This window comes from Petromyzon marinus, unplaced genomic scaffold (genome assembly GCF_048934315.1).
Source record: "Petromyzon marinus isolate PM22_M1 ecotype Great Lakes invasive population unplaced genomic scaffold, UKy_Petmar_22M1.pri1.0 PM_G_Scaffold_4, whole genome shotgun sequence".
In the NCBI taxonomy this organism is placed as follows: Eukaryota; Metazoa; Chordata; class Hyperoartia; order Petromyzontiformes; family Petromyzontidae; genus Petromyzon; species Petromyzon marinus.
In genome coordinates this window covers 2988870-3015951 of record NW_027422983.1, presented here as the reverse complement: position 1 = coordinate 3015951, position 27082 = coordinate 2988870, and the positions used below count along the sequence as shown (strand labels likewise).

At 42.2% G+C, this 27082-nt stretch overlaps 1 protein-coding gene across 3 annotated transcripts in view; it reads left to right on the top strand.

The window, feature by feature from the left end:
• LOC142916601 (uncharacterized) overlaps positions 1-26536 on the top strand; it is a 43106-nt gene extending 16570 nt beyond the window's left edge. For 2 of the 3 annotated variants that reach the window (XM_076061738.1, XM_076061737.1), the window contains 10 exons: positions 2398-2629; positions 7027-7115; positions 7872-7937; positions 13679-14021; positions 16652-16702; positions 20014-20164; positions 20338-20459; positions 21024-23557; positions 24059-24172; positions 25037-26536. In XM_076061738.1, coding sequence (XP_075917853.1) covers positions 2398-2629; positions 7027-7115; positions 7872-7937; positions 13679-14021; positions 16652-16702; positions 20014-20164; positions 20338-20459; positions 21024-21121 — 1152 coding nt within the window. In that variant the 3' untranslated portion in view covers positions 21122-23557; positions 24059-24172; positions 25037-26536. Of the gene's footprint in view, positions 1-2397; positions 2630-7026; positions 7116-7871; positions 7938-13678; positions 14022-16651; positions 16703-20013; positions 20165-20337; positions 20460-21023; positions 23558-24058; positions 24173-25036 lie in introns of those variants that run through there. The other variant, XM_076061736.1, reaches the window with a different exon arrangement.
• The last annotated feature ends 546 nt before the right edge of the window (positions 26537-27082 follow it).

Genomic DNA, 27082 nt, shown 5'->3' with positions numbered 1-27082 from the left:
TGGTGGCTTTGCATTGTACACCAGGATCAGGGGCTAGTTTAGAATGTTTAGCGAGTATGTAAATGTTGTGAAAGCCCAATTGTACCAGAGGCCATGGTACATTAGTTGATATTCTACCAAATGACAAAACGTCTTAGATTTTATCTTGTGATGGTTGTTTATTGTATACTAGACACAGAGGCATATAGCTGGATACAGACCGATAACCTTTGGTGCATTTATTTTCATCTTACAAGTTTAACACGTAGGCTTTCGCGACCAATATCATTCATAATAAAGGCTTTTGGGTTGGATCGCGTTATTTATAAACGTGTCGTAACCCTTATTGTTAAATTAAATATATTGCAACTACAATTCCTTATAGGGGAAACTACTAGTAATTAATAACAATTGAATAATTACCAATCTATTATATAATTACAATACCCTCCCCCTATCCACCTCTAATCGCTGCGCCTGATATGAGTTAAATGATGACGTCACCCTACTGCTGCTCTATTTAAGACCGGGAGCAAGCGGAGAGGGCTTCACCATTCTGGCGAATTGCCCGATGATGCTGGATCTAATCACCAGCGAAACGTCGTATTCACAATGTTGTAAATTATGTTGTGGATTCACTCTTCTACGCGCAAATGGGCTAAAGTAGTGAACTAATTGTCTTTTACTCTTTGGTTCTATTCGGTAAAGTCACCACGTAGGTAAAAAAATAAAACAATAAAATTCTCACGACGTTTCGGCCACAACACAAGCGGCCTTCATCAGGTGAAGGGACCAGCCTGTCTCGAGGACAGCGCTGGAGTGAAACACAGCCACGCTCAGACTACGACCTTTAAGTTTGGCTGTGTTTCACTCCAGCGCTGTCCTCTAGACAGGCTGGTCCCTTCACCTGATGAAGGCTGCTTGTGTTGTGGCCGAAACGTCGTGATTTTTCTTGTTTTATTTTTTTACCTACTACGTGACTTTACCGAATAGAACCAAAGAGTATGGATCCTTGCAGTCACGAAAGCTTCAAATCTAGAATATTTTGTCTTTTGTGAACGTGACACATGTTTACTGCTTTGGCCATGTTGGGTGGTGGAGGGTTTTACGACACATTTATAAATAACGCGATCTCACCCAAAAACCTTTATCGTGAATCATACAAGTTACACGATGAATTTGCTTAGTTAGAGGCTCTCCCCAGGGGTACAAATGCATGCATCCTGTCATCCAGGATATATGGAATATTACACAGCATCATTTGTTAAGCAGGTTATATACTGGTGATGTGATCCAGAAATTCGAAACCAGCTTACTTTCTGAAATCATGCTTTGTCTGCACTGCTGGAAAATATTGGTCTGGAAGGTCCATAGGCAGAATGGATGAAACATCATTACAAAAAGGTTTTTGTTGGGACTGAGCATGAGCCCAGTACAGAGTCACAGTACAAGGGGGGGAACAGAAAGACAAAACATAATTTTACAGTCTGTGTATTATGTATTCATTACCCATGATCCTCCACCACAAACTTGAGTTTGTGTATAGTTTTTCTGTTTTCTGCTGCTAAATCCACCATAGCTTTAATGGTGCTGCTGTTCTCAACAGCTGGAAACAGCATTTGTTTAAAAGGGCAATCCACAAGGTCGAAACTGGTGCAGAGTTTTCCTGCAAAGGCAGAGGCCCCATTGGCTGAGAGACAAATACAATAACATTGCTATTTGTGTGAAGAGGTGGGCTTCCTGTCCCATTGAACCTCCACTACAGCACATCGTGAGGTTTTATACTGTAATTCAGACCAAGTGTAACCCAGTTTTAGTCCCCCTTAATCCACAGCCTAGCCCAGTATTTCATTTTTAAATTGAGAAATTTGATGAACGTTGACAGCTGGATCCTAAGAGGGTAAACGAAGAGGGGATTTGTTAACGACAGCGTTCAATTCGTCGATCCTCTACTTAAATCTCTTAATTCTAGATTTGAAGCTTTCGTGACTGCAAGGATCCATACTCTTTGGTTCTATTGGGTAAAGTCACGTAGGTAAAAAATAAAATAACAAAAATCACGACGTTTCGGCCACAACACAAGCGGCCTTCATCAGGTGAAGGGACCGTGCTGTCATGAGGACAGCGTTGGAGTGAAAACAGCCAAGCTCAGGTCATGGCCCATGCACCTCCTACGTACATCGTGCTCATGTTTATACTAATTCCTTTGTCAAAGCGTTTTGCTTCCTCCCACACAGCTTAAAGGACGCGACCTGGGCTTGGCTGTTTTCACTCCAACGCTGTCCTCGTGACAGCACGGTCCCTTCATCTGATGAAGGCCACTTGTGTTGTTGTGGCTGAAACGTCGTGATTTTTTTTACCTACGTGACTTTACCGAATAGAAGCAAAGAGTATTACATCACTTAATTTGTTTTTCAGCAAACGGTGCGGCTGACGGTGAACTACTCGCGAGCACGTAAGAAGACCGTAGTTCTGGCGAGCCCGCGCGTGGCCCTGCAAGCGCTGCTGCCCGACATCTGCAACAAGTGCGAGCTTGACGTCCACCACACGGCGCTGTTCGGGGACGCCAGCGAGACGGAGCTGCTCGATACGTCGTGCTCGCTGTCCGAGCTCGGCGTCAAGGAGGTGTACGCCGTCGACAGGAGCAGAGGTTTTGTTTTAACGTTACTTTTGAGCTGATGGAAAAGAACAAAAAATTCGTTTCGATTTGAAGCTTTCGTGACTGCAAGGATTCATCCTTCTTTGGTTCTTTTGGTAAAGTCACCGCCACGTAGAATGAGAATAAAATAATAAATTAATAAAATTAAATAACACAATAAAATTCTCACGACGTTTCGGCCACAACACAAGCGGCCTTCATCAGGTGAAGGGACGAGACTGTCTGGAGGACAGCGCTGGAGCCGCTTGTGTTGTGGCCGAAACGTCGTGAGAATTTTATTTTGTTATTTTATTTGATCAATTTATTATTTTATTCTCATTCTACGTGGTGGTGACTTTACCGAAAGAACCAAAGAATAAAAAATTCGTTTTATCATGGCGGTCCTTTATAAGGCTGGCTTAAAGCCTACCTTCCCTGCAGTTTCTTTTAGACTTGTCAATAGAACCTCCTGGTTATTGACTAGAATTCATCTTCTTTGGTTCTTTCGGTAAAGTCACCACGTAGAATGAGAATAAAATAATAAATTAATAAAATAAAATAACACAATAAAGGTCAGACGACAGGTCTGTTCCTTTCACCTGAAGAGGGCCACTTGTGTTGTGGCCGAAACGTCGTAAGAATTTTATTGTGTTTTATTAATTGATTATTTTATTCTCATTCTACGTGGTGACTTTACCGAAAGAACCAAAGAAGATGCATCCTTGCAGTCACGAAAGCTTTAAATCGAAATTTGACCTAGAATTGTTTATTTTATCGGTATGACTTTTAAGATAACAATTTGTTTTAGACGTCTGTATATATGTGTGTATGTGTTCATGTGCGACTATATTTTGTACATTACAGGCCTATATATAACGCGTAAAATGTTTCTTATATCATCATGCAATACATTTTTTTTTACATTTCATTTTGATGCCTTCCACACTACCCTGATATACCTGGAAATAATTCTGTTCTCATTTCAATCGTTCTGATGTACAGTCTATTGTCTAAATTTTGATTTAAAGCTTTCGTGACTGCAGTAATTCATATTCTTAGCTCTTTCGGTAAAGTCACGTTGAAGGGAAACAATAAAATATATTTTAAACAAAATATATTTTATTATCTTATTGTTTCCCTTCAACGTGACTTTACCGAAAGAGCTAAGAATAGTCTATGGTCTGTTTATGGTTTTTTTCTGAGATTCCAAATGCAATGACACTTGTCTTCCTTTCACGTACTTTTATCATTATTACAGTTCATTTGGAATCGCGGACCCCCATGTGGTGATGGTTCAAACCGTGTGCACCTTCTGAAGTTTTAATTTTTTGATATTCTACTCATTTTTTCACCTCTAAAGTTTTCAGACATCGGTATATCTTTTGGGTTTCAAGGTATTTTACTTGTCAGCGTCCTGGAAATATGCCCTGGTCATCTGACTTTCAGTTTTGATACCCCCCCCCCTCCACTATAATAAATAGCCTTGCTATCCACGTAGAGGTCTCTTACAAGTATATTCTAGTTGCTGTGCCTACTTTTGTGACAGTGTTCATAACTGCTAGCATTTTTAAAGTAAATAGTGCACGTGGCACCTGCTCAAATATCTCTAGTTAGATGCTGATGTGAGCATTGCTTGAAATCAGTCCGCCCGGCAAACTCTCTCAGTCTGCTCACTCTCGGTCTAGTCGCCTCTGGTTCTTTCGGTAAAGTCACCACCATGTAGAATGAGAATAATAAGATAATAAAATAACACGATAAAATTCTCACGACGTTTCGGCCACAACGCAAGAGGCCGTCTTCAGGTGCTTAAGGTTGTGTGAAATCCCTCCCCGTAGAGGTTAAATTTCGATTTAAAGCTTTCGTGACTGCAAGGATTCATCTTCTTTGGTTCCTTCGGTAAAGTCACCACCACCACGTAGAATGGCCGAAACGTCGTGAGAATTTTATTGATGGTGACTTTACCGAAAGAACCAAAGAAGATGAATCCTTGCAGTCACGAAGGCTTCAAATCGAAATTTAGTCGCCTCTGCCTCGTGCTAATTTGTGTCAGTAGGCAAAGCGCATGAATTGGCTTCGAACCTAAAGCCGCCGTGATTGGATTTCTCTGTCGTTCCTTTGGCTACCCATGCATAGCAAAGGAGGTCTCATAATGTAAATGCTCACCCCGAGCCCTCGATACTCTGATGGTGCGCTGTTTTTGAGTTGCACGCCTTTTGGCGTCTTCTGGTCCAACACCAATGGAGACTAGTCTCTAAGAAAAGCCGTCTCGCGTGTGGACCAATCAAATTCAAGGACAGTGCCAATATTATTATCAGAGTTGTCTTTTTGTTTGCATTTTGACTGCTTGTGTTGTGGTTATTGCAAACACGATGCCTTGAATAAAGGTGTCAGTTTTTGTGCCAGTTAAAAAGGTAAAACCTATTACTATATCTTGTTACTGGCAAAGGAGGTCTCATAATATAAATGCTCACCCCGAGCCCTCAATACTCTGATGGTGCGCTGTTTTTGAGTTGTACGCCTTTTGGCGTCTTCTGGTCCAACGCCAGTGGAGATTAGGCTCTAAGAAAAGCCGTCTCGGGTGTGGACCAATCAAATTCAAGGACAGTGCCAATATTATTATCAGAGTTGTCTTTTTTGTTTGCATTTTGACTGCTTGTGTTGTGGTTATTGCAAACACGATGCCTTGAATAAAGGTGTCAGTTTTTGTGCCAGTCAAAAGGGTAAAACCTATTACTAATGCAGAGGATTGTTCGTGTTATTTGTTTGTGCGTGCGTGCGTGCGAGTTTATGAGCTGCATGTTTGGGCTTGCTGGCTGCTGGAATCGAGCACGGAATGTTCACACGTCCCGTGTGCGGCCACCATGTGGGTGAACTGACTTCTTGGCCGCATTAATAATGGCTTGGGAGGCTTAGAATGTCCGTGCTTGGACAGCTCCATGGTTACCGTGACGGGCTGCAAGTTTCAACCCCTTGGCACAACCAGCGCCGTTCTCTGCTGCGCGCTTTGCTGCATTTTGTGTGCCACCAGCGCCACCCGGTGGGAAATTGAAGAAGTGTAAAATATATAAGCTTAGCTCTTTCGGTAAAGTCACGTTGAAGGGAAACAATAAAATAATAAAATATATAAAAACAATAAAAATTCTCACAACGTTTCGACCATAACACAAACGGTCATCATCAGTTGTGAAAACGTGAGAATTTTTATTGTTTGATATATCTTTTTTATTACTTTATTGTTTCCCTTCAACGTGACTTTACCGAAAGAGCCAAGAATATGAATCACTGCAGTCACGAAAGCTTTAAATCGAAATGTAAGTGTAAAATATTTTAATTTTTTTACAATCCTGCCATCTAGTGGAGAAGTATTGTTACAATGAACAATGTGAACGCTCCGTAGAGGTGTACCTAAAAAAATATATATACACAAGTATGGTGTAATATGCATGTTTATATCAACATTTAATAAACACCTTGATAATTTTGGTACGTGCGTGAAAATAGTACACCTTTTGCAATTTGAAGTTTCTTGGGTTTCAAGCGTCGTACAATTAATAAAAAAATAGACCACGTATTGAAAGGCTTAATTAATTTAACTTTAATAATAGTTGGGTTTTCCCCTTTTTTCTGGCAACAAAACTGAAACCTTTTTAACAAGGATTCATGCCTACTGCATTAACCACAATACCTGCAGTCAAAATGCAAACAAAAAACATACTATGATAATATATGGTGCATTGTGCTTGAAACTGATTGGTGCACAGGTATTGTGGTTAATGCAGAAGACATGAATCCTTGTAAAAAGGTTTCAGTTTTGTTGCCATCAAAAAGGGGAAAAACCCTATTATTATTACATTTTGGAACTGGCAAAGGAGGTCTAATGATAATTTAACTTTGTGTTGCATCTGCAAAAACTACGGACCGTTCACTGTGAAGCGAATTCGCTGCGTGTCATCCCTGTTGCTATATGCACATTAACGCTCAGGTAATGTAAACCTTCACCTGTGGATGTTCTAGATTTGAAGCTTTCGCGACTGCAAGGATCCGTACTCTTTGGTTCTATTCGGTAAAGTCACGTCACAAACAACAACAAAATAAAAATTTAAAAATTCTCACGACGTTTCGGCCACAACACAAGTGGCCTTCATCAGGTGAAGGGAACGTGCTGTCATGAGGACAGCGTTGGAGTGAAAACAGCCTCCCACACAGCTTAAAGTACGCGACCTGGGCTTGGCTGTTTTCACTCCAACGCTGTCCTCATGACAGCACGGTCCCTTCACCTGATGAAGGCCGCTTGCGTTGTGGCCGAAACGTTGTGAGAATTTTTAATTTTTTTGCTTGTTACGTGACTTTAGCGAATAGAACCAAAGAGTACCCTGTGGATGTATTGAGTGGCTCTCTTTGCGTTACAGAGCTGGGCCATGGCCTGAACGACAACGCAGACCTCCCGGAGAAAAAACACAAAGGGCTTTGGAGCTTTTTGCGGCCAAAGATAAAGAAGGTCAGTACGTGACACACTTGCACCCCTGCGTATTTGAAATTGAGCGGTGTTTTTTCTTGCCGTGGTGTTCTCTTGTGACTTCATTAAACGGTGTGTTATTCTCTTGTCGAGAGGAGTGTCATGTGTAGATACACGGAGACATGTTTGTAACAAGATATAGTAATAGGTTTTACCCTTTTGACTGGCACAAAAACTGCCACCTTTATTCAAGGCATCATGTTTGCAATAACCACAACACAAGCAGTCAAAATGCAAACAAAAAAGACAACTCTGATAATAATAATATTGGCACTGTCCTTGAATTTGATTGGTCCACACCCGAGACGGCTTTTCTTAGAGCCTAGTCTCCACTGGTGTTGGACCAGAAGACGCCAAAAGGCGTACAACTCAAAAACAGCGCACCATCAGAGTATTGAGGGCTCGGGGTGAGCATTTACATTATGAGATCTCCTTTGCCAGTAACAAAATATATATTTGTAACAAGTCGGTGTGTTTATAGTTCAAATGTATTCTGGAGGCATTTGCTTTTTATTTTTATATTTCCGCTTATATTTGAATATACTAACACGTTGCGTGCAGAAGCTTGCTTTGAACGCTGTTGGGACATGTTCTTGCTGTTGATACTAACACACGCAACCAGCTACTTCTAGCTGTTTTGGTTATTCTAACAACTTCCCCCCGTGCGCATTGTTGAGTATTTGCTGTCTTTGCTTACCCGCGTGTCATGTCCTCATTCTGCTGCTGTGGCTTTCCCAGAGTGATGATGATGATGTTTCCGAGCGTGGTTCCAACAGCTCAATGCATGGTGACAGTAGCAGAGACGTAAGTACTAACTCTGTTTACAGCCCCGCTAACGATACTAACGGCAGTGCTAAACAGAAAATAATTCCTCATGCTTGTGCTCACAGCGGTAAATGTCGCACAGGCCCATCACTTTTTAGCGCTAACCCCGTTCCCTTTTAATACTCAGTTGCCCTTGAAGAACTGTCTTGAATTATGGTGCTATGATTCAAATTAAAGCTTGCCTTTGGCAAAAAAACCTTGAAACCTGTCAACATGATTCATAGCTTCAAAGCTAAAGCAGACTGTGTCATTAAAATGTTACGCATTTTTTTGCACATCAAACTGTTGAAAAAGATAATTTTCCGTCATGCCGACCTTATAATTCAACGTGAAAGACATTTTTTTAAATATAATACAACACTCGTAATTACCCTTTTTACATTTTAAAATGTGGCATTGATATTTTGTGGGGAGCTTATAAGGTCCCCACAAAAATATCAATGTGTTATGCAGTGTAGTCCTATAGTTCGTTATCTTTGTTTTCTGGTTCACTTTATTGTTAGAATCGTATTGGAAAATAATTTTAGCTATCAACTAAATCAGTTAATGCCATTTTGAGAATTTGTGTAAGTTATCTTGGTGGAATAAGTTGTACAGGTGTAGGTGTAAACTGCAAAACAACAACTTTCCAGAAATTATTCACTGGTAAAACATGTTTTAGACCAATTTAGCTGACAGTGCACCCTTTTGGAAGCATTAGCGATTTATTTAGCTGTATAGTATGATTCATGCTGATTCCATTGATGTTGAGAATCATCAAATTCAGGGTAAGTACTGTTAATTCAGTGATCACTGTACAACTGGATTGTTGAATGATTAAATTACAGCCGATTTTAAGTTTATATTTATCACATACCTTGATTTACTTTTGAAATATTTAAATTCAAATGTATCAGTTTATTTTAATGCAGATGTATCGTGGTTGCTGTAGGTGTCACTCAATACACATTTAAATTGTTGGTGCGACATGTTTTTTGCGTATATATGTTAACAGTTATTACAATGTACTATTTAAAAAGTTAATACAGTGGTTCTCAACCCGGGGGGTGGGAAGTATGCCCCTCTATGGGAAGCACAAACAACTTTCAAGCGGGGTGCAGGCTGTGGCATGAATACCGTGCGTGATACATTTATCATGTGCAAGGGGAGGAACCCCATCGCCATATTTGCAGCAACAAAACACCAATAATTTTGATTTAAAGCTTTTGTGACTGCAGTATTTCAAATTCTTGGCTCTTTCGGTAAAGTCACGTTGAAGGGAAACAATAAAATAATAATGTATATATAAAACAATAAAAATTCTCACGACGTTTCGACCATAACACAAACGGTCATCATCAGGTGTAATGTTGTGTGCATACAGTGCAATGTACATTTCAATTCGAAGCGTGTGCAGGCTTAATGCCAAGATCAACGTGGCTTCTCCAGTTTGTGATTTACAGGACGTGACACAGACTGAGACCGGTGCGGTTTTAGGTCCAAATTTCAGCACACGTTTGAATTTGCCGTTACTCTGCCCCTCTTAGAACTTACTCTCTCGTATTTAGTTCAAAAGCAGGAGACTTGTTAGCGGCACGTCTCCCTGCGCGCTACACCATAGCACGTAGGCCTTGGCACTTGAGTTGTAGGGTAGGGACCACGTGGCCAGGTGCCGCTTGCCCTCCACACCCATCGGAAAATAAAGTGAGCTGGTGAGTAATATTTTTGTCGATGTTATCGCTGACCACTGGCAAATCCTGTTCTTAAAGCTTTTTGTTGTCGATTTATATGACGTTAAGTGTTTGTTTAATGAGGGTTTTCTTTATTCATATTCTTAGCTCTTTCGGTAAAGTCACGTTGAAGGGAAACAATAAAATAATAAAATATATATAAAACAATAAAAATTCTCACGACGTTTCGACCATAACACAAACGGTTTTTTCACACCTGATGACGACCGTTTGTGTTATGGTCGAAACGTCGTGAGAATTTTTATTGTTTTATATATATTTTATTTTTTTATTGTTTCCCTTCAACGTGACTTTACCGAAAGAGCTAAGAATATGAATTACTGCAGTCACGAAAGCTTTCAATCAAGGTTTTTTTGTACCATCCATTGTGGTGAACCGTTTTAAGTGATAGCCCTTTGCTGTTTTTTTTTTCCAGAAATTATTAATAACCTTACGCTACAGTTGCGCTGCTCTTAAAAGTAAGGTTGTAAACAAAAAACGTGCACGGGTCCACCAGCAGAAAAGGAATCTTTATTTCCCTACATCCCATAGATGAGTTGTGAGCTGACTTTTGTTAAATGCTGCGAGCCGTTAATAAAAACGCCTCTCATTTATTTTCTTTGGTTCTTTCGGTAAAGTCACCACCACGTAGAATGAGAATAAAATAATAAATTGATAAATTAAAATAACACGATAAAATTCTCACGACGTTTCGGCCACGACGCAAGCGGCCTTCATCAGGTGAAGGGACAAGACTGTCTGGAGGACAGCGCTGGAGTGAAAAAGCCAAGCTCAGACCGCGACCTTTAAGCTGTGTGAGAAGAAACAGAGCGCCTTGACAAAGGAATTAGCATAGAATTTAGCATTTAATTGGCAGACTTAGCACGATGAACGGTGTAGAGAGGGTGAACATGTGCAGACCGGCGAGGGGGCGAGGGGGAGTTTACATATCGATGGTGTGAAAAGGGAATTTAAGCAGCCGCGAAAAGTTTGGGATACCACTACTTGGAAAAAAGATACTGTACCATTGAAAATTAGTTTAATGTTCGGTTAAAATCGAAACCTCTTTATTTATTTGCCCTCCAGCAAGACTTTTTCGACGGTGACCTAAAGGAAGTAAATGGAAGTGCAGTGCGCAGCAGTATCTTTGTCTGCTTTCACCGTGTGCATTGGCCGAACGAACAGCGCTTGAATCCCTGGAGGAACGTGCAACCCCACCCACACCCAACCCTGTAGAAAGCGTGACACAACTTATTGTGCTGTTTCAACAATATCCCCCCTCTCAATACTGCAACCTATGTCGTGCTCAGTAACGTTCGGAGCCTACTGACGCTGCGCGGACACGTGTAGGCGGACACGTGTAGGTGAACACGTGTAGGCGGACACGTGTAGGTGAACACGTGTAGGTGAACACGTGTAGGAGAACACGTGTAGGTGAACACGTGTAGGCGGACACGTGTAGGCGAACACGTGTAGGCGAACACGTGTAGGCGAACACGTGTAGGTGAACACGTGTAGGTGAACACGTGCAGGCGACTGAATGGGTGGAGCAGCACATCGGCAAACGCCCGTTGGGCAGCACCGCGTCACGAGGGGCCTTTGGCGTGAACTTTACTGTGCACCGTTGTGCCAACGCGATGCAGGTCGGGATATGAGAGGGTAATGGCATCGTTGGCCTGCATGAGCTGTACGGTCACGGCATGGATATACACGTCACGGGCTGAGCTGTCACTAGCCGGCTTCGCCCGGGACTTGGGTCCACCACGCCCGGCCGCCTTTGTCTCCCCGGTGGCGATGTTCACACACACAACACGGCAGTTACTCGTTTGAGGCTGAGTCGACCTAGGGGAGGCCCAGGAGCGGTTGAAATAATCGTCGCCGGCGGTGGCAGTGAGCGGGAATCGAACTGGGGGTCGCCGGGTTCGTAGCGCGGCGTAGCGCTAACCACTACACTACAATGCGTTAGGCTTACACACACACACACATAGACACACACAGATACACACACATACACACAGATACACACACACATACACAGACACACAGACACACACACATACACACACAGACATACAGTCACACACACAAACATACATACACACAGACACACACACATACACAGATACACACAGACACATACACAGCGCGCTAACCACTACACAACAATGCTTTACGCTTCCACATAGACACAGACACATACACACACATACACAACAACAACAACCGCCATTCGCCACTAAGTGGCGGTGACGTCACCACGACGCTTGTGCCAGGCTATGCTACACTACAATGCGTTAGGCTTCCACATGCGCGGGTCACGTGACAGATTTGACGTCACAGCATTTATGTTTTGCCGTGCAAAAACAAATACATTATTGAGCTCCCCCCCCCCCCCACCAAAAAACTAAAACAAAAGTGTATTTGTATAAGGTTTGCACGGTGTACAGTCTGTAAAGTACCCACATGGCAAATTTAAAGTTTGTTGCATGTCGGGAAGTTCGCTAAACATTTTGAACAGACACATACTCACACCTTTTTGTCTTTTACATATATATGGAGATAAAATAAACCTAAGGCTTTGGTTACTTAATCTCTTTGTTAACAAAATTGTTATAGCAACCACACTTCAAAAACAAAATTATGAAGCCTTTTCAGGCTCCTTCAAAGTTTTTGTGGCATTTACATGCTGTTTTATTGTGATACTGCATATGTTTAATGCATTGGCAGTATGTTGAACGTCTTTCACATCGTGCATAGCCAACCAATGACGTAGCATCTGGAATATAAATAGTTTCCATTATTGGCATGATACTCGAGCTGAGTATCATGAAGATGCTCCTTGAAATCGATTATTTCTTATATACCTCTTTACCTAATATTTCACGTCATTCAAAAATTAAAATTGCACTTAAGTTAATCATACTTCAACAATCTCCCACTGACCAGCATGGCAATGTGTTACACCCGTAAGAATAATTACATGTTCAGGAAAGTTGCACTGAGTCTGAAGACTCCTATTCAAGAGGGTCCTGCACAGGGATGTTTGGCCAATAGCTGTAAAAAAAAAAAATTCAACGAATTAGTTTTTGGATTTCAATAAAGTTCTTTGTTACATAACACACCACCATTAGTAAATAGTTATATTCTTAGCTCTTTCGGTAAAGTCACGTTGTTTTGTATATATTATTATTTTATTGTTTCCCTTCAACGTGACTTTACCGAAAGCTAAGAATATGAATTACTGCAGTCACGAAAGCTTTAAATCAAAATGTATTAAATAGTTGTACAGTATTGTGCCGGAGATAGGTTTGGCTTTGGTGGATATCTCTTAACAACTTTGTGTTTTAATAGGGGTTTTTCCCCTTTTTTCTGGCAACAAAACTGAAACCTTTTAACAAGGATTCATGTCTACTGCATTAACCACAATACTTGCAGTCAAAATGCAAACGAAAAAAATACTATGATAATATGTAGCATTGTCCTTGAAACTGATTGGTCCACGCCAAGGGACGGCTTTCTTTTGAGCCTCGACCCAAATTGGTGCTCGACCAGATGACGCCAAAAGGCGTGCATTGTGGTTAATGCAGCGACATGAATCCTCGTAAAAAGGTTTCAGTTTTAGGAATAGGTTTTACCCTTTTGACTGGCACAAAAACTGACACCTTTATTCAAGGCATCATGTTTGCAATAACCACAACACAAGCAGTCAAAATGCAAACAAAAGAGACAACTCTGATAATAATATGCACTGTCCTTGAATTTGATTGGTCCACACGCGAGACGGCTTTTCTTAGAGCCTAGTCTCCACTGGTGTTGGACCAGAAGACGCCAAAAGGCGTACTAAAAGGGTAAAACCTATTCCTATATCTTGTTTCTGGCAAAGGAGGTCTCATAATGTAAAAGGTTTCAGTTTTGTTGCCAGAAAAAAGGTTGAAAAACCCCCTATTATTATTACATTTTGGCTACTGGCAAAGGAGGTCTAACGATGTAAACCTTGTGTCTCCTGCTCAGAGCCCTCCAGGCCAGCCGCGCCTCGCACAGGAGACCGGAAGAAGCCGGTCACCCCCTCCCGCACCGTTGGCCTCGCCTTCGACCCGGGCCGCTGGAGCCACGTCGCCGCTCGGCACGCTGCGGCGTCGCACCAAGCCCCGTGCGCCTCCTCCTCCTCCTCCCCCCCCATGCACCACCGCCTGGGATACGCAGGCTGCCGGCCCCGAGCCGCCGCCTCCGCTTCCGAGATCTGCCCCAGAACAGGCGCGGCCGGCGGCGTTGTTGTTGTTGTCGCAGCCTGGATCCACTCCTCCTGTGCAGCCCGGCGTGGAGAACGAGCGTCGAAGGCGGAGCAGCTCCGCACGTGAGAGAGAGAGAGGGCTCTCACGTGCTCACATTTTCCATTTTTTTTATTTTTATCAAGTGCCCTTTATAGTTCTATCGATTCAAGGCCGATTTTTTTTTTTTTACGACGGAGCGGCGCTTTTTGGCCCTGTTCAAAATGCGGGAATTTAAGCTGTGCCATCGGGCAAACGTTTTGATTTAAGCGAAAAAGTATGTCTAAAAAAAGCTTCTGTTCGTTTCGTCTTGGTAACAACCTGCAAGCATCTCGGGGAGCAAAAAGTGAAATTCCATTGCTTTTAGTGCAGTGAACTGCTTAGGCACAATACCTAAACTTAAACACATTCTCCTGCGGAGGGAGGAGCTGGTAGGAACGTTGTTGGGTTGCTCGGTCAATGGCCAGGGTCAACGGCGGCACCACCACGTGGTGTGTTCCGTAAATATGCCCGACTGTGAGGGCAGGCACAAGCCAGCGTGAGTAGGTTAAACGTTGAGTTTTATAAGGGCACCACGGGGTGACCAGCCCCTCCCCAGCCAGCCCCACCCCCCCACGCAGCCCCTCCCCACCCAGCCCCTCCCCACCCTCCCCTCCCCACCCAGCCCCTCCCCACCAGCCCCTCCCCACCCTCCCCTCCCCACCCAGCCCCACCCCTCCCATGTTTGGATGCACGACAGACTGACACAATAATAATCTCCTGTGGGCTGGTGGTGTAGTAACCAGGAGGTTCCTACACAGTATCATCACCTAGCCGATTTGTCAACATCATGTTTACACAGGGGAGACGGTAAGCGAACACGTTCCAATCGTGCATGCGGTTTTGTTTGGCTTCAACTGTCTTCTTTCAACAAGACCTCTGCTGCTACACATTTACCTTGTGAGCCCCACTATTTCCAGATTTGAAGCTTTCGTGACTGCAAGGATTCACCACACTTTTTCAGCAAAGTAACGACGTAGTTAAAAAACAAATAAATGATAAAACAACTAAATTAAATCACGACGTTTCGGAGGCAACACCAAGCTCCCTTCTTCAGGTGGAAACCGTCACAGCTGTATCAAGCAATTTTACCGTGACGATTTCCACCTGAATTTCTGTATGAAGTTGAGGCAGAAATTTTACCGTGATGGTTTCCACCTGAATTTCTGTATCAAGTTGATGCAGCAATTTTACCGTGACGGTTTCCACCTAAATTTCTGTATCGAGTTGATGCAGCAATGTTGCCGTGACGATTTCCACCTGAATTTCTGTATCGAGTTGATGCAGCAATTTTGCCGTGACCTGTGTCCACCTGAATTTCTGTATCAAGTTGATGCAGCAATGTTGCCGTGACGATTTCCACCTGAATTTCTGTATCAAGTTGATGCAGCAATATTACCGTGATAGTTTCCACCTGAATTTCTGTATCAAGTTGATGCGGCAATGTTGCCGTGACGGTTTCCACCTGAATTTATGTATCGAGTTGATGCAGCAATTTTGCCGTGACGGTTTCCCCATGAAGACGGAAGCTTGGTGTTGCCCCCGAAACGTCGTGATTTAATGTAGTTGTTTTATTTATTTTATTTTACCTACGTCGTGACTTTACCGAAGAAACACAAAGAGTCTATGAGCCCCACGATGTCTGTCGTCAGTCAAAGCACCGTTTGTAATATGATGACAAGGTGAAATATTTAATTGGCGACTTATTTTTGAGGACATCAACACAGAATGTATCATCATTGTTACGCTTAATGAAGGGTTGAAGTCGTGGAATGTTAAAGTGCCTAACCCAGTAATGTTTCCGGGGTTTAATGTCCTCGCGAAGCAATAGTGAATTATGTTTAAGAGATTTGGCCGGGATGAATTGTTCATCGACCAAACGAAATTATTTTTTTTATTATTGTGAAGAGAGACATTTTGCAATTTTGGGGTGCCATCAGAATCTTTATTTAGACTGGAGAAATCTGATGAACTGTGAAGCTCATTTTCACAGATGACCAGTAAAAGGGATGAAATATTTTACATTATGAGACCTCCTTTGCCAGTAACAAGATATAGTAATAGGTTTTACCCTTTTAACTGGCACAAAAAACTGAAACCTTTATTCAAGGCATCTTGTTTGCAATAACCACAACAAACAAAAAGACAACTCTGATATTATTATCAGAGTTGTCTTTTTGTTTGCATTTTGACTGCTTGTGTTGTGGTTATTGCAAACATGATGCCTTGAATAAAGGTGTCAGTTTTTTGTGCCAGTTAAAAGGGTAAAACCTATTACTATATGGATTAAATCTTGTCTTGTGATAGATTACACAGAAATGTGCCGCACTATGGCATCGTACCGTGCAATGTGTTGTGATGGGAGTTGCATGCTGTCAGTTGTGTTCTTGTTAGTCAGGTGGCATCACAATCCAACAGTCATCCAATCAGTGAGCAAGTTGGTCCAGTGAGCATGTACATAGTGTGTATATGTATATATTTGATTGTGAGTGAGTGTATGTGAGTACTTATGTGTATGTGTGTGTGCGTGCATGCATGTGACGAACATGTTTTATATTAACAGCCAGCTGCTGTTTGAACCTTAAAGAATTCACTTGACCGGTTATGGGTAAGTCAAATGTGCTGATGCTAATGAATGGCATTCACATGTATGGAAATGTTGTTTTGTGTTTCTCAGCCTCCGCTCAAAGTTCTGGGCGCTTACCGTTAAAGGATGAAAATGAAGAAGGTAAATATTGTAAAATGCACGGCTTCATTGGAATAGATGGCTCTGTATAAGCAGTATGGAGGCCAGAAGTAATTTTAATCCAATAAACTGTTTCTTTAAATGGTTGTTCATTTAGATATCTTGTGATCAAAATTGTAATCGTGTTCCGACAATTGGCTAATTATTACGCTACTTTGATAAAATATGTAATTTATTAAGAGTTTTTTTAGGGCATGTTAATTCAGATATAAAATTGACTTTCATACTGCAGAATAATGCTTACAAGGTAAAACAACTGCATAACCTTGCAGCAGGGGCACCATTTCCTTTGAAAGTGTGTGGATTAATTGAAGGATCTTTTGAAAGTCCTTTAACCTTCCCGGTCCTCATTTTTCCACGAAAATGTTGACAGGCTGTGGAGCAAACAGCCTGCCAAAATACCAACAAAAAAAACATTCGAATTAGTGATTTACATATTGTTAATTTACATATGTTCCATGCAATTTCAGACTAACTTTATTCCAGCTGGCAAAGCCAATTGAGCTCAGCGGCTCTTTAACAAGGACAACCAATTGGATTTTTTTAAAATCTTTTATTTGGCTGGCACATATAACTGGCTGTCAAACATCTCTTGTGGAATCTCATAAGATATATCATCTTACACAACTGCTCATACATATGTTGAACACGTACGTATGTTATGTTTTCAACCTGTGTTTGAGCTGTGAATCTTTGTTTAAAGGGCAGTTGTGGTGCTTGTAACGTAACATATTCAACTCGTTTAAAGTGGTAGTGTGAGTGTACGTTATAGATTTCGGAATGAAAGCTCTTGGATACTCCACCAAGTGCTCTATTTTTTATTTCATTGGCTACCTATGTTCTAAACGACACCATTACCTTATTGTTTGGTTGTTGATGATGTTTTGTAAAACTGGAATTTGGATTTCCAATGGACAAACAGGTCAAGCATTGTATGTTTGACATTAACGTGACGTTCTGTTTGAATCCAAACAATATTTAACGTATGTATGTAGAAATTATTTCACACCGTACGTAGCCAGACGTGATTGACATTAACGTGACGTTCTGTTTGAATCCAAACAATATTTAATGTATGTATGTTGCAATTATTTCACACCGTACGTAGCCAGACGTGATTGACATTAACGTGACGTTCTGTTTGAATCCAAACAATATTTAATCTATGTATGTTGAAATTATTTCACCCCGTACGTAGCCATACGTGATTGACATTAACGTGACGTTCTGTTTGAATCCAAACAATATTTAATGTATGTATGTTGCAATTATTTCGCACCGTACGTAGCCAGACGTGATAATGTGAGGTGCTAATCAATTGCGCTTTTGATGGAAGCATTATTGATTTAAAATACACGTAAATTCTGAAAGCTTGCACAAATTTAAATTTCAAATGCGCATACAAGTTGATGTTTATTACGTCAAAAAAACTCACAAGCAATTTCTTCTGCCAATGTTGGACTCGTACTTTTGCTTACCGTTCGTATAAGTTGACTCTTTTCATGCACAATTTGTACATTTCAGCAAGTCTGTTCTCCATAGTTCATTTAGTTCCATAGTTTCATTTATGTGGTATAGCCCTGTGAGCCATCCGGCTCTTGAATCGGGTGCAACCGCAACAAACAAAAACATGAACAAGAAAACATCTTAAAGTGACTTTGTGTGTGACTTTGCAAACAGAAAATCCAGGAAAAAAACATCAAAATATTCCTGAAATAGCACCGTACACCACCAACGCTGTGTGCAAAAATCCCAGTGGGATGCAAGTCAAACAACAACAACAACCACAAGACAACTTAGATTAAGGCCATCAGTCTAACTCCGTACTACAATAAACAAAAACATGGCCAAAACAAAAAAAAACTTTTCGAAATCACCAAAATAAAAGCCATAAATGCAATGTAACGGTGACCAGATGTCATCATTGGCCACGGTGTTTATTCTGGTTGTTGTACAGCACACTTGGCCAAAAGCTCTTTTTGTTGAACAAAAACTTCACACGAAACCCCCAGAGCAGATGCCCTGAGATCACGATGGGAACGCCTTTTATGCCTCCTCATTCATGGAGCCCCACGGCCTCGCAGTATAAATACTGCCTCGCTATAGAAATAGGTTTTACCCTTTTAACGGGCACAAAAAACTGACACCTTTATTCAAGGCATCATGTTTACAATAACCACAACACAAGCAGTCAAAATGCAAACAAAAAGACAACTCTGATAATAATATTGGCACTGTCCTTGAATTTGATTGGTCCACACCTGAGACGGCTTTTCTTAGAGCCTAGTCTCCACTGGTGTTGGACCAGAAGACGCCAAAAGGCGTACAATACCAGTGGAGACTAGGCTCTAAAGAAAGCCGTCTCGGGTGTGGACCAATCAACTTCAAGGACAGTGCCAATATTATTTTCAGAGTTGTCTTTTTTGTTTGCATTTTGACTGCTTGTGTTGTGGTTATTGCAGACACGATGCCTTGAATACAGGTGTCAGTTTTTTGTGCCAGTTAAAAGGGTAAAACCTATTGCTATATCTTGTTCCTGGCAAAGGAGGTCTCATAGTGTAAACGCTGCCCCGCTGTTTGCCTTTATTCGAAGCAACCCGCGCACTGATGACACGTTCACGTCGGAGAAAATCCGTTGGTTTGCAAATTGCTTGCTCGTGGAGATGCCGAACAGCACGGCGAAAGAGTGCCATTCGTCCGCGTTCAAAAATTACTCTACGCTTTGCGTTTTGTGGATTTTAATAAGACATCTTTGTGGTGTTGAAGATGTAAATGAAAAGAACCCGATTTTTTTTTCACCCCCCAAGTGCTCTTACACAGCGTGATAGTTTGCGCGAACTTTAACGATTTTGTCAGAGAAAATGGATTCACGTCACTCGTTGAAAAAAATAAAAAAACATTAAATTTTGATTTAAAGCTTTCGTGACTGCAGTAATTCATATTCTTAGTTCTTTTGGTAAAGTCACGTTGAAGTGAAACAATAAAATAATAAAATATATATAAAACAATAAAAACAATTCTCACGACGTTTTGACCATAACACAAACGGTCGTCATCAGGTGTGTCGGTTTGCATAAATTTATTTATTTTTAAACGGTGTATTTATAAAAACATTTTTTTATTTTTTATATATATATTATTATTTTATTGTTTCCCTTCAACGTGACTTTACCGAAAGAACCAAGAATATAAAAAACATTGCTCAACGTTCTGAAGTACGTCACGGTGTTCATATCCGCAATGTTTAACGGACCTCGTTCATCTACGTCGTTGGACGTTGATTACCGCCGCAGAAACATCTTTGAACGAGGGTGCTGGAATGGGCGGCGATCCCGATGTCACAAGGCAACAGCCCGAAGCGTCGTCGCCCCGTACGCTCGAACAAGGACCCACCGCCAAGTCTGAGACGCAGAAGACTTTCTGCGTCACATCTCAACAAGCTGGGTAAGGCGTCGCAACCCATTCCTCTTCGGGCAGATTTGCTCTTTTTTTACACGCGACACACTCCTTTCATTTTAATTTAGATGCGTTGAAAACGCTGCCACGTCACGCGTCCTGTCACGCTAAAAGAACACGTTCCCCACGTCGGTCTGTGCCGTCTGTTAATGTCGGCGCAGGGCCGTAGCTGATAACGCGGTGCAAGGAGGCCCGTCAGACCTGGCGCAGGCTGACGCCGGTGCCGCAGCAACGGCTGAATTGGACGAGTTAATTGATGAACTTGAAATGGGGCTGACGACGGGTGAGCGCTTTCACACACAAAACGGTTAGTCGCGGAAATAAGAATAACGTAGCACAATACTTAACAATTTCGATTTAAAGCTTTCGTGACTGCAAGGATTCATCTTCTTTGGGTCTTTCGGTAAAGTCACCACGTAGAATGAGAATAAAATAATAAAATGATAAAATAAAATAACACAATAAAATATCTCACGACGTTTCGGCCACAACACAAGTGGCCTTCTTCAGGTGAAAGGAACAGACCTGTTCAGGTGAAAGGAACAAAACAAACCTGTTCCTTTCACCTGAAGAAGGCCACTTGTGTTGTGGCCGAAACGTCGTGAGAATTTTTTGTGTTATTTTATTTTATTATTTTATTCTCATTCTACATGGTGACTTTACCGAAAGAGCCAAAGAAGACTACTTAACGTGTGATAAAATTCAGTGTTGTTTCATAAAGCGTGCAATGAGCGAAAAGCAAATGAGTGATAATATCACCATTAAAAAAAAAATACGTGGAATAATTGGGGTGTGGCATTTGTGATTTAAACATTATGTAAAAAATATGCTTTTGTCTTGTTTGCAGATGATGACTCGAGGTCTAAGAGTGGTCCCCGCAACGTGGAAACTGTAAAAATAAATAAAACAGAGGCTGACGTTGATTCTACTGTAGAGCCGGTTTAAAAGCCAGAACCAGCCCTTCCAGATTCAACAGTGATGAAAGCCACTGCGGACAGCAGCTCCGATAAAACTGATAAAGTCGACGTGAACGATGAGACAAATGCCAATGTGGCAACAGATGTCAACAGAGGACCTTCAGAAAAACCTTTGCAGTTTCTCAAAGCTCGCGATGATGTGCAAAGAATGGAAGCAGCCGATGGAAACGAGGCTGGAAACGCGCCGCAGGTTTCTGCCGAGCCACCCGTTACTCAGACAAAGAATGGTAATGAAGCGAAAGTCGACTTCCTTGCCAAGGTTCGGGAATCTGCCTTGGCCCAGCAACTTGACCGTAAATCCAAACCTGCCCTTTGTGGGTCTTTTACTGGGGCCACCGCAGAAGTGTCTGGTTGTGTCGTGGGTGAACAAGACCCCGGACGTAAAAGGTTACCCGTGGCTTTCCCTGACACGTCCACCAAACCCAATAGTGAGTTAAGCAGGGCAGGAAGGCGTGGTGGAGGAAGTCTAAAGTGCCTGGATAAAATGCCCGTTAAAAACGAAACCTGTCTAAATGCGCACGTGGAGAAAATCCCCGTAGTGCATGCCAAATCTGTGGACAAGCAAGTAAAGAGTATACCTGTGGAGCGACAGGATGCATCATCCGAACAGCATACGGAACAACTGGTAACACGCCAACACAAGACGCACGTGGAAGAGTCTGTATTGATCCAGCCAGTGGAAATCCGTCAAGAAATTGCCGGCGCTAGAGAAGAAATAGTTGAGCCAGACAAAGTTTGCAAGGTTATTGCAGAAGCAAGGCTAACTAAAAGTGAAAAAGTATCCGAAATAAATGAAACTTCACAGCCAGTAATGGACCAGTCAAATGAGCCTGGGGCTTCGATGCAAAACAGAATTTTTCACAAGACTCGATCAATTTCAAAAGAGCGACGTGCACCTGAAGTTGAATGTCAAAATCATTCTGCTGAAACATCTTCTCCAGTTTTTCCTGTCTGTAAGCAGCCTTCAGATCGGTGGAGGTCCACAAATGAAATCACCAGAGATTACCTTCCTAAAGTGGGATTGACCACTTACAGAATTGTTCCTTCCAAGCCAGTCATAAGACCAAAACCTGGAACAGCTGATGTCCCATTCCTTCTACCAGCTTATAAAACAGAACCCGGCAAGACTGAAAATGCTACTGCAACCAATGCTACAAAAGAAATCAAAGAAACGTTGAAATACTACTCAACAGCGAAGATCGGTGACATTACAACCAATCCACAACAGCATACAGCACATCAGTCACCGGTGATTCCTCTACCATTAATTCCCCCACCAGTGATTCCTCCACCATTGATTCCCCCACCAGTGATTCCTCCACCATTAATTGCCCCACCAGTGATTCCTCCACCATTAATTCCCCCACCAGTGATTCCTCCACCATTGATTCCCCCACCAGTGATTCCTCCACAATTAAGTCCTCCACCAGTGATTCCTCCACCATTAATTCCCCCACCAGTGATTCCTCCACCAATGATTCCTCATTTATCAGGGCTCTCAATTGTGGCTCGCCCATTCCAGAGGTCCCATTCCCTCCAGTGTACTACGGAGGCAATATCTCAGCAACACTCTGCCACCGAGCCACTTGCCAGCACTGCCACATCTCCACCACCACTACCACCACCACCATCGAGCTCAAAGCAAGATGCATTTTTCCGTCCCGGCAGGAGGGCCTCCAGCATCTACGTGGCATCTGCCATTGCCAAGAGAACAGCCTACAAGGCCATTGATGCTCCGAATGAAACTTACAGTGGCACAACCACAACAAATACAACACCTGTACATGCTTTGCCACCAATTCAGGTAAATTGGGAACAGGATGAGCTCACGATTCCACCACCACCACAGTTTTCTACGGAAGAAAATGCCAACATTCCAAATGCTCCAGGTGACCCGGGGAAGGTGATTATTATAACCGAGGCACCACGAGTCCATCAATGGAAGCCAAAACTATTCAGACCAGTCAGTTTCCCAAGCGTCATGTTCAAAAATGACAAACCATCTAGCGTGAGTGTAGCGTCGAGTCATTCAGAGTCTAAGAACGCCGTTTTTCCTGTCAAGTCACCACCTCCGGTGAGTCCTAAACCAAGTAGTGGAAACCCTTTTAATGTAAAATCAGCCACTAACTCATCTCAAATTCAGTCCGTTCTCAGTTCTCCAAAATCCACCGACGCAAGTCCTTTCCATCAGCCTCCCACAGTTTTAAATACCACTGGAACTGCACTGGAAAGTTTCAGTCTTATTCACGGGCAGAGGAAACCATCAGGTGAAGACAGCGGTCCGTTTGGACCGATGCTGAAGTTAAAACCTGTGGTGCAAACACCAATTGTGAAGGATAACAATGCACATGGTTCCCTAATGGAAGCGCTTCAGTCTACAGACAACGTGGGCACATTGAGAAAGGTCAGCCTGCTTTGTCTACATCGTCACATTTAAAATATTGTAATAAATATGGAAAATGTTGTGTATAGCCTAAATTAAATGTGATTCGTTTATTTAAAAAAAAAAGTATTTGTAGAACCTGCATTGTTAACCATGATTGCACATGTATAATTAAAGTTATCTTAAACATTTTGATTTAAAGCTTTCGTGACTGCAGTAATTCATATTCTTAGCTCTTTCGGTAAAGTCACGTTGAAGGGAAACAATAAAATAATAAAATATATATAAAACAATAAAAATTCTCACGACGTTTCGACCATAACACAAACGGTCGTGTTATGGTCGAAACGTCGTGAGAATTTTTATTGTTTTATATATATTTTTTTTATTATTTTATTGTTTCCCTTCAACGTGACTTTACCGAAAGAGCTAACAATATTATATTAAACATTTACCTTGCTAACGTGAAACGTTGTACAACATTTCCGTAAATGTTCTGGTCGCTGTTCCGTTATATTCTAGGTTTCGGGTGAACATCTGCAGGCAATGCTGGCAGCTGTAGACAGTGAGGCAGAGAGAGATGCTCGCATTTCTGTCGCTGTTCCATCAGGCGCAGGAGGGAAACGACTGAGAAAAGTAAGTGGGAATGCAAGTGACAGCTGTGTATTTAATTTTGATTTAAAGCTTTCGTGACTGCAGGGATTCACATTCGTGGTTCTTTCGGTAAAGTCACCACCACGTAGAAGGGAAACAATGAATAATAACAATAAAATTCTCACGACGTTTCGACTGCAACACAAGCAATCATCATCAGGTGTGGTTTTCACGTCGTGAGAATTTTGTTTTGTTTTTTATTATTTTATTGTTTCCCTTCTACGTGACTCGGCCTCAAATGAGTACCCGGTGCGGTGTGTAAACATTAGCACGTGCTAACATCACTTGCTCCAAGAGTCAGTGACAGCTGTACAGGGTGGGGGAGGGTGGGGATATTTGTGTCTCGTGTGTGTGTGTGTCTCGTCTTTGTGTCTTTGATTTCCCATGCAGTGTATAAACAAAGCAAGTGCCATCCGTTCATTTGCTTTGGCCAAAGTGATTTTTTTAATTAAAAGTTTCTGTACGATAGGGATGTATGTGCCCGCGTGGGACACTTACCTTCAAAAATCTCAGATCATAGGAAGCCATTCCGCAATGACTAATGAGAAAGTCGGGGATAATCGAGGATAATAGGAAGAATAGGGCCGTGGATAATGGAACTTTTGTGAACCTGACAGCTGTTGCAAATTACACGAATCACGCATATTAGGGCCTATTTGTCTTGCTCCCATTAATACATTAACAAAAACGTCCTTCAACATAATTTTCTTTGAGCTTGAGGATGTACGTTTGCACGGCATCGAACAATGGCGTGATTTGTCTGAACTTGAAGTGTTGTTACCCCAGGTAGCACAAGTCTTGGTGTCTCGTTGACTGCTGTGTTCTACTGTCTTCTGGTTTCCATAGACCCCATCTGCAGCAGCAGCGGCAGCAGCAGAAGACGAAGAACTGGTGTCTCAGCAGTTGAGAGAAGCCGACTCGGGCGACTCAGCCACAGTGCGGCCACGGCTTGCACCTGTGCATTCTCCTCCAGTCCCCATAGCCCCACCACCTCCTGTCATCCTCGTGGGTAACGGGGCCACAGGTACAGAGCGTAGGCCCAAGGATGCACGTCTGGCCATGCTTGATGCCATCCGATCTGGCAGTTGTGCTGGCATGCCTAAGAAGGTGATTGTAACTGAGCCACCACGAGTTCACCAGTGGAAGCCGAAACCATTCAGACCAGTCAGTTTCCCAAGCGTCTTGTTCAAAGATGACGAGCCATCTAGCGTGAGTGTGGCGTCGAGTCATTCAGAGACTAAGAACGCCGTTTTTCCTGTCAAGTCACCACCTCCGGGGAGTCCTAAACCAAGTAGTGGAAACCCTTTTAATGTAAAATCAGCGTCTAACTCGTCTCAAATTCAGTCCGTTCTCAGTTCTCCAAAATCCGCGGTCGCAAGTCCTTTCCATCAGCCTCCCACAGTTTCAAATACCACTGGAACTGCACCGGGAAGTCCCAGTCTCATTCACGAGCAGAGGAAACCATCAGGTGAAGACAGCTGTCCGTTTGGACCGATGCTGAAGTCAAAACCTGTGGTGCAAAAACCAAAGTTTAATGTGACGGACGTGAAAAAGGAATAGCCTATTCCCACCGCGGGGCTTAGGGCGTGCCAGGCGTCAAATATTTTTCGACGTGAACCCCACCGTTCGAGAGGCAAATCCCTCGCGTATATAAAAGAAGAAAGCTAAGAAAGAATGGAAGATGTTTCTATTTAAAGCTTTCGTGACTGCAAGGATTCATCTTCTTTGGTTCTTTCGGTAAAGTCACCACCACGTAGAATGAGAATAAAATAATAAATTAACAAAATAAAATAACAAATTCTCACGACGTTTCGGCCACAACACAAGTGGCCTTCTTCAGGTGAAAGGAACAGACCTGTCGGGACGACAGAGCTTCAACGAACGTTGTTAAGATTCGAGGCGTCTTTTAAGCTGGTTTAGAGAAGAGAGGCACCTTGACAAAGGGGTTTACATATCAATGCTAAATTCTCCTGTTTGATATGTAAACCCCTTTGTCAAGGTGCCTCACTTCCCCCAACCAGCTAAAAAGTCGCTTCGAATCTTAACAACGTTCATTGAAGCTCTGTCGTCCCGACGGGTCTGTTCCTTTCACCTGAAGACGGCCGCTTGCGTTGTGGCTGAAACGTCGTGAGAATTTTATCGTGTTATTTTATTATTTTATTATTCTCATTGTACGTGGTGGTGACTTTACCGAAAGAACCAAAGAAAATGGAAGATGTGTCCATTACGTTATACTGTACTCATGTGTTCAATAGAAAATGTTGGGAGCGTTTGTCCCTTTTTACATTTTGGAGGTTTAATGATGCGTTTCGTGTTGATATACGAATAAACACTTGATGCAGCCTGTTTCGTTTTATGCCCTGTGTGTCGGTGCATACAGAAACCAGCACGTACGAGCGCTGTGCCGTATACCCATTGCAGAGTATCTGCATTAAGCGACAAAGAGTTGCATGTTCATACTGTTGAACATATACGGTAATGCAGATATTGGGGATGTTTATTTAACTGTGCTTCCGTTTGTAAATGTTAGGTAACCGGCACACAAGAGCGTGTGCAGTTCTACAGGTTTATTGTATTTACCACTGAATTCTACAGTAGTATTGTATTTACCACTGAATTATACAGTTTTATTGCATTTACCACTGAATTCTACAGTAGTATTGCATTTACCACTGAATTCTACAGTATTATTGCATTTACCACTGAATTATACAGTATTATTGCATTTACCACTGAATTATACAGTATTATTGCATTTACCACTGAATTATACAGTATTATTGCATTTACCACTGAATTCTACAGTAGTATTGCATTTACCACTGAATTCTACAGTATTATTGCATTTACCACTGAATTATACAGTATTATTGCATTTACCACTGAATTATA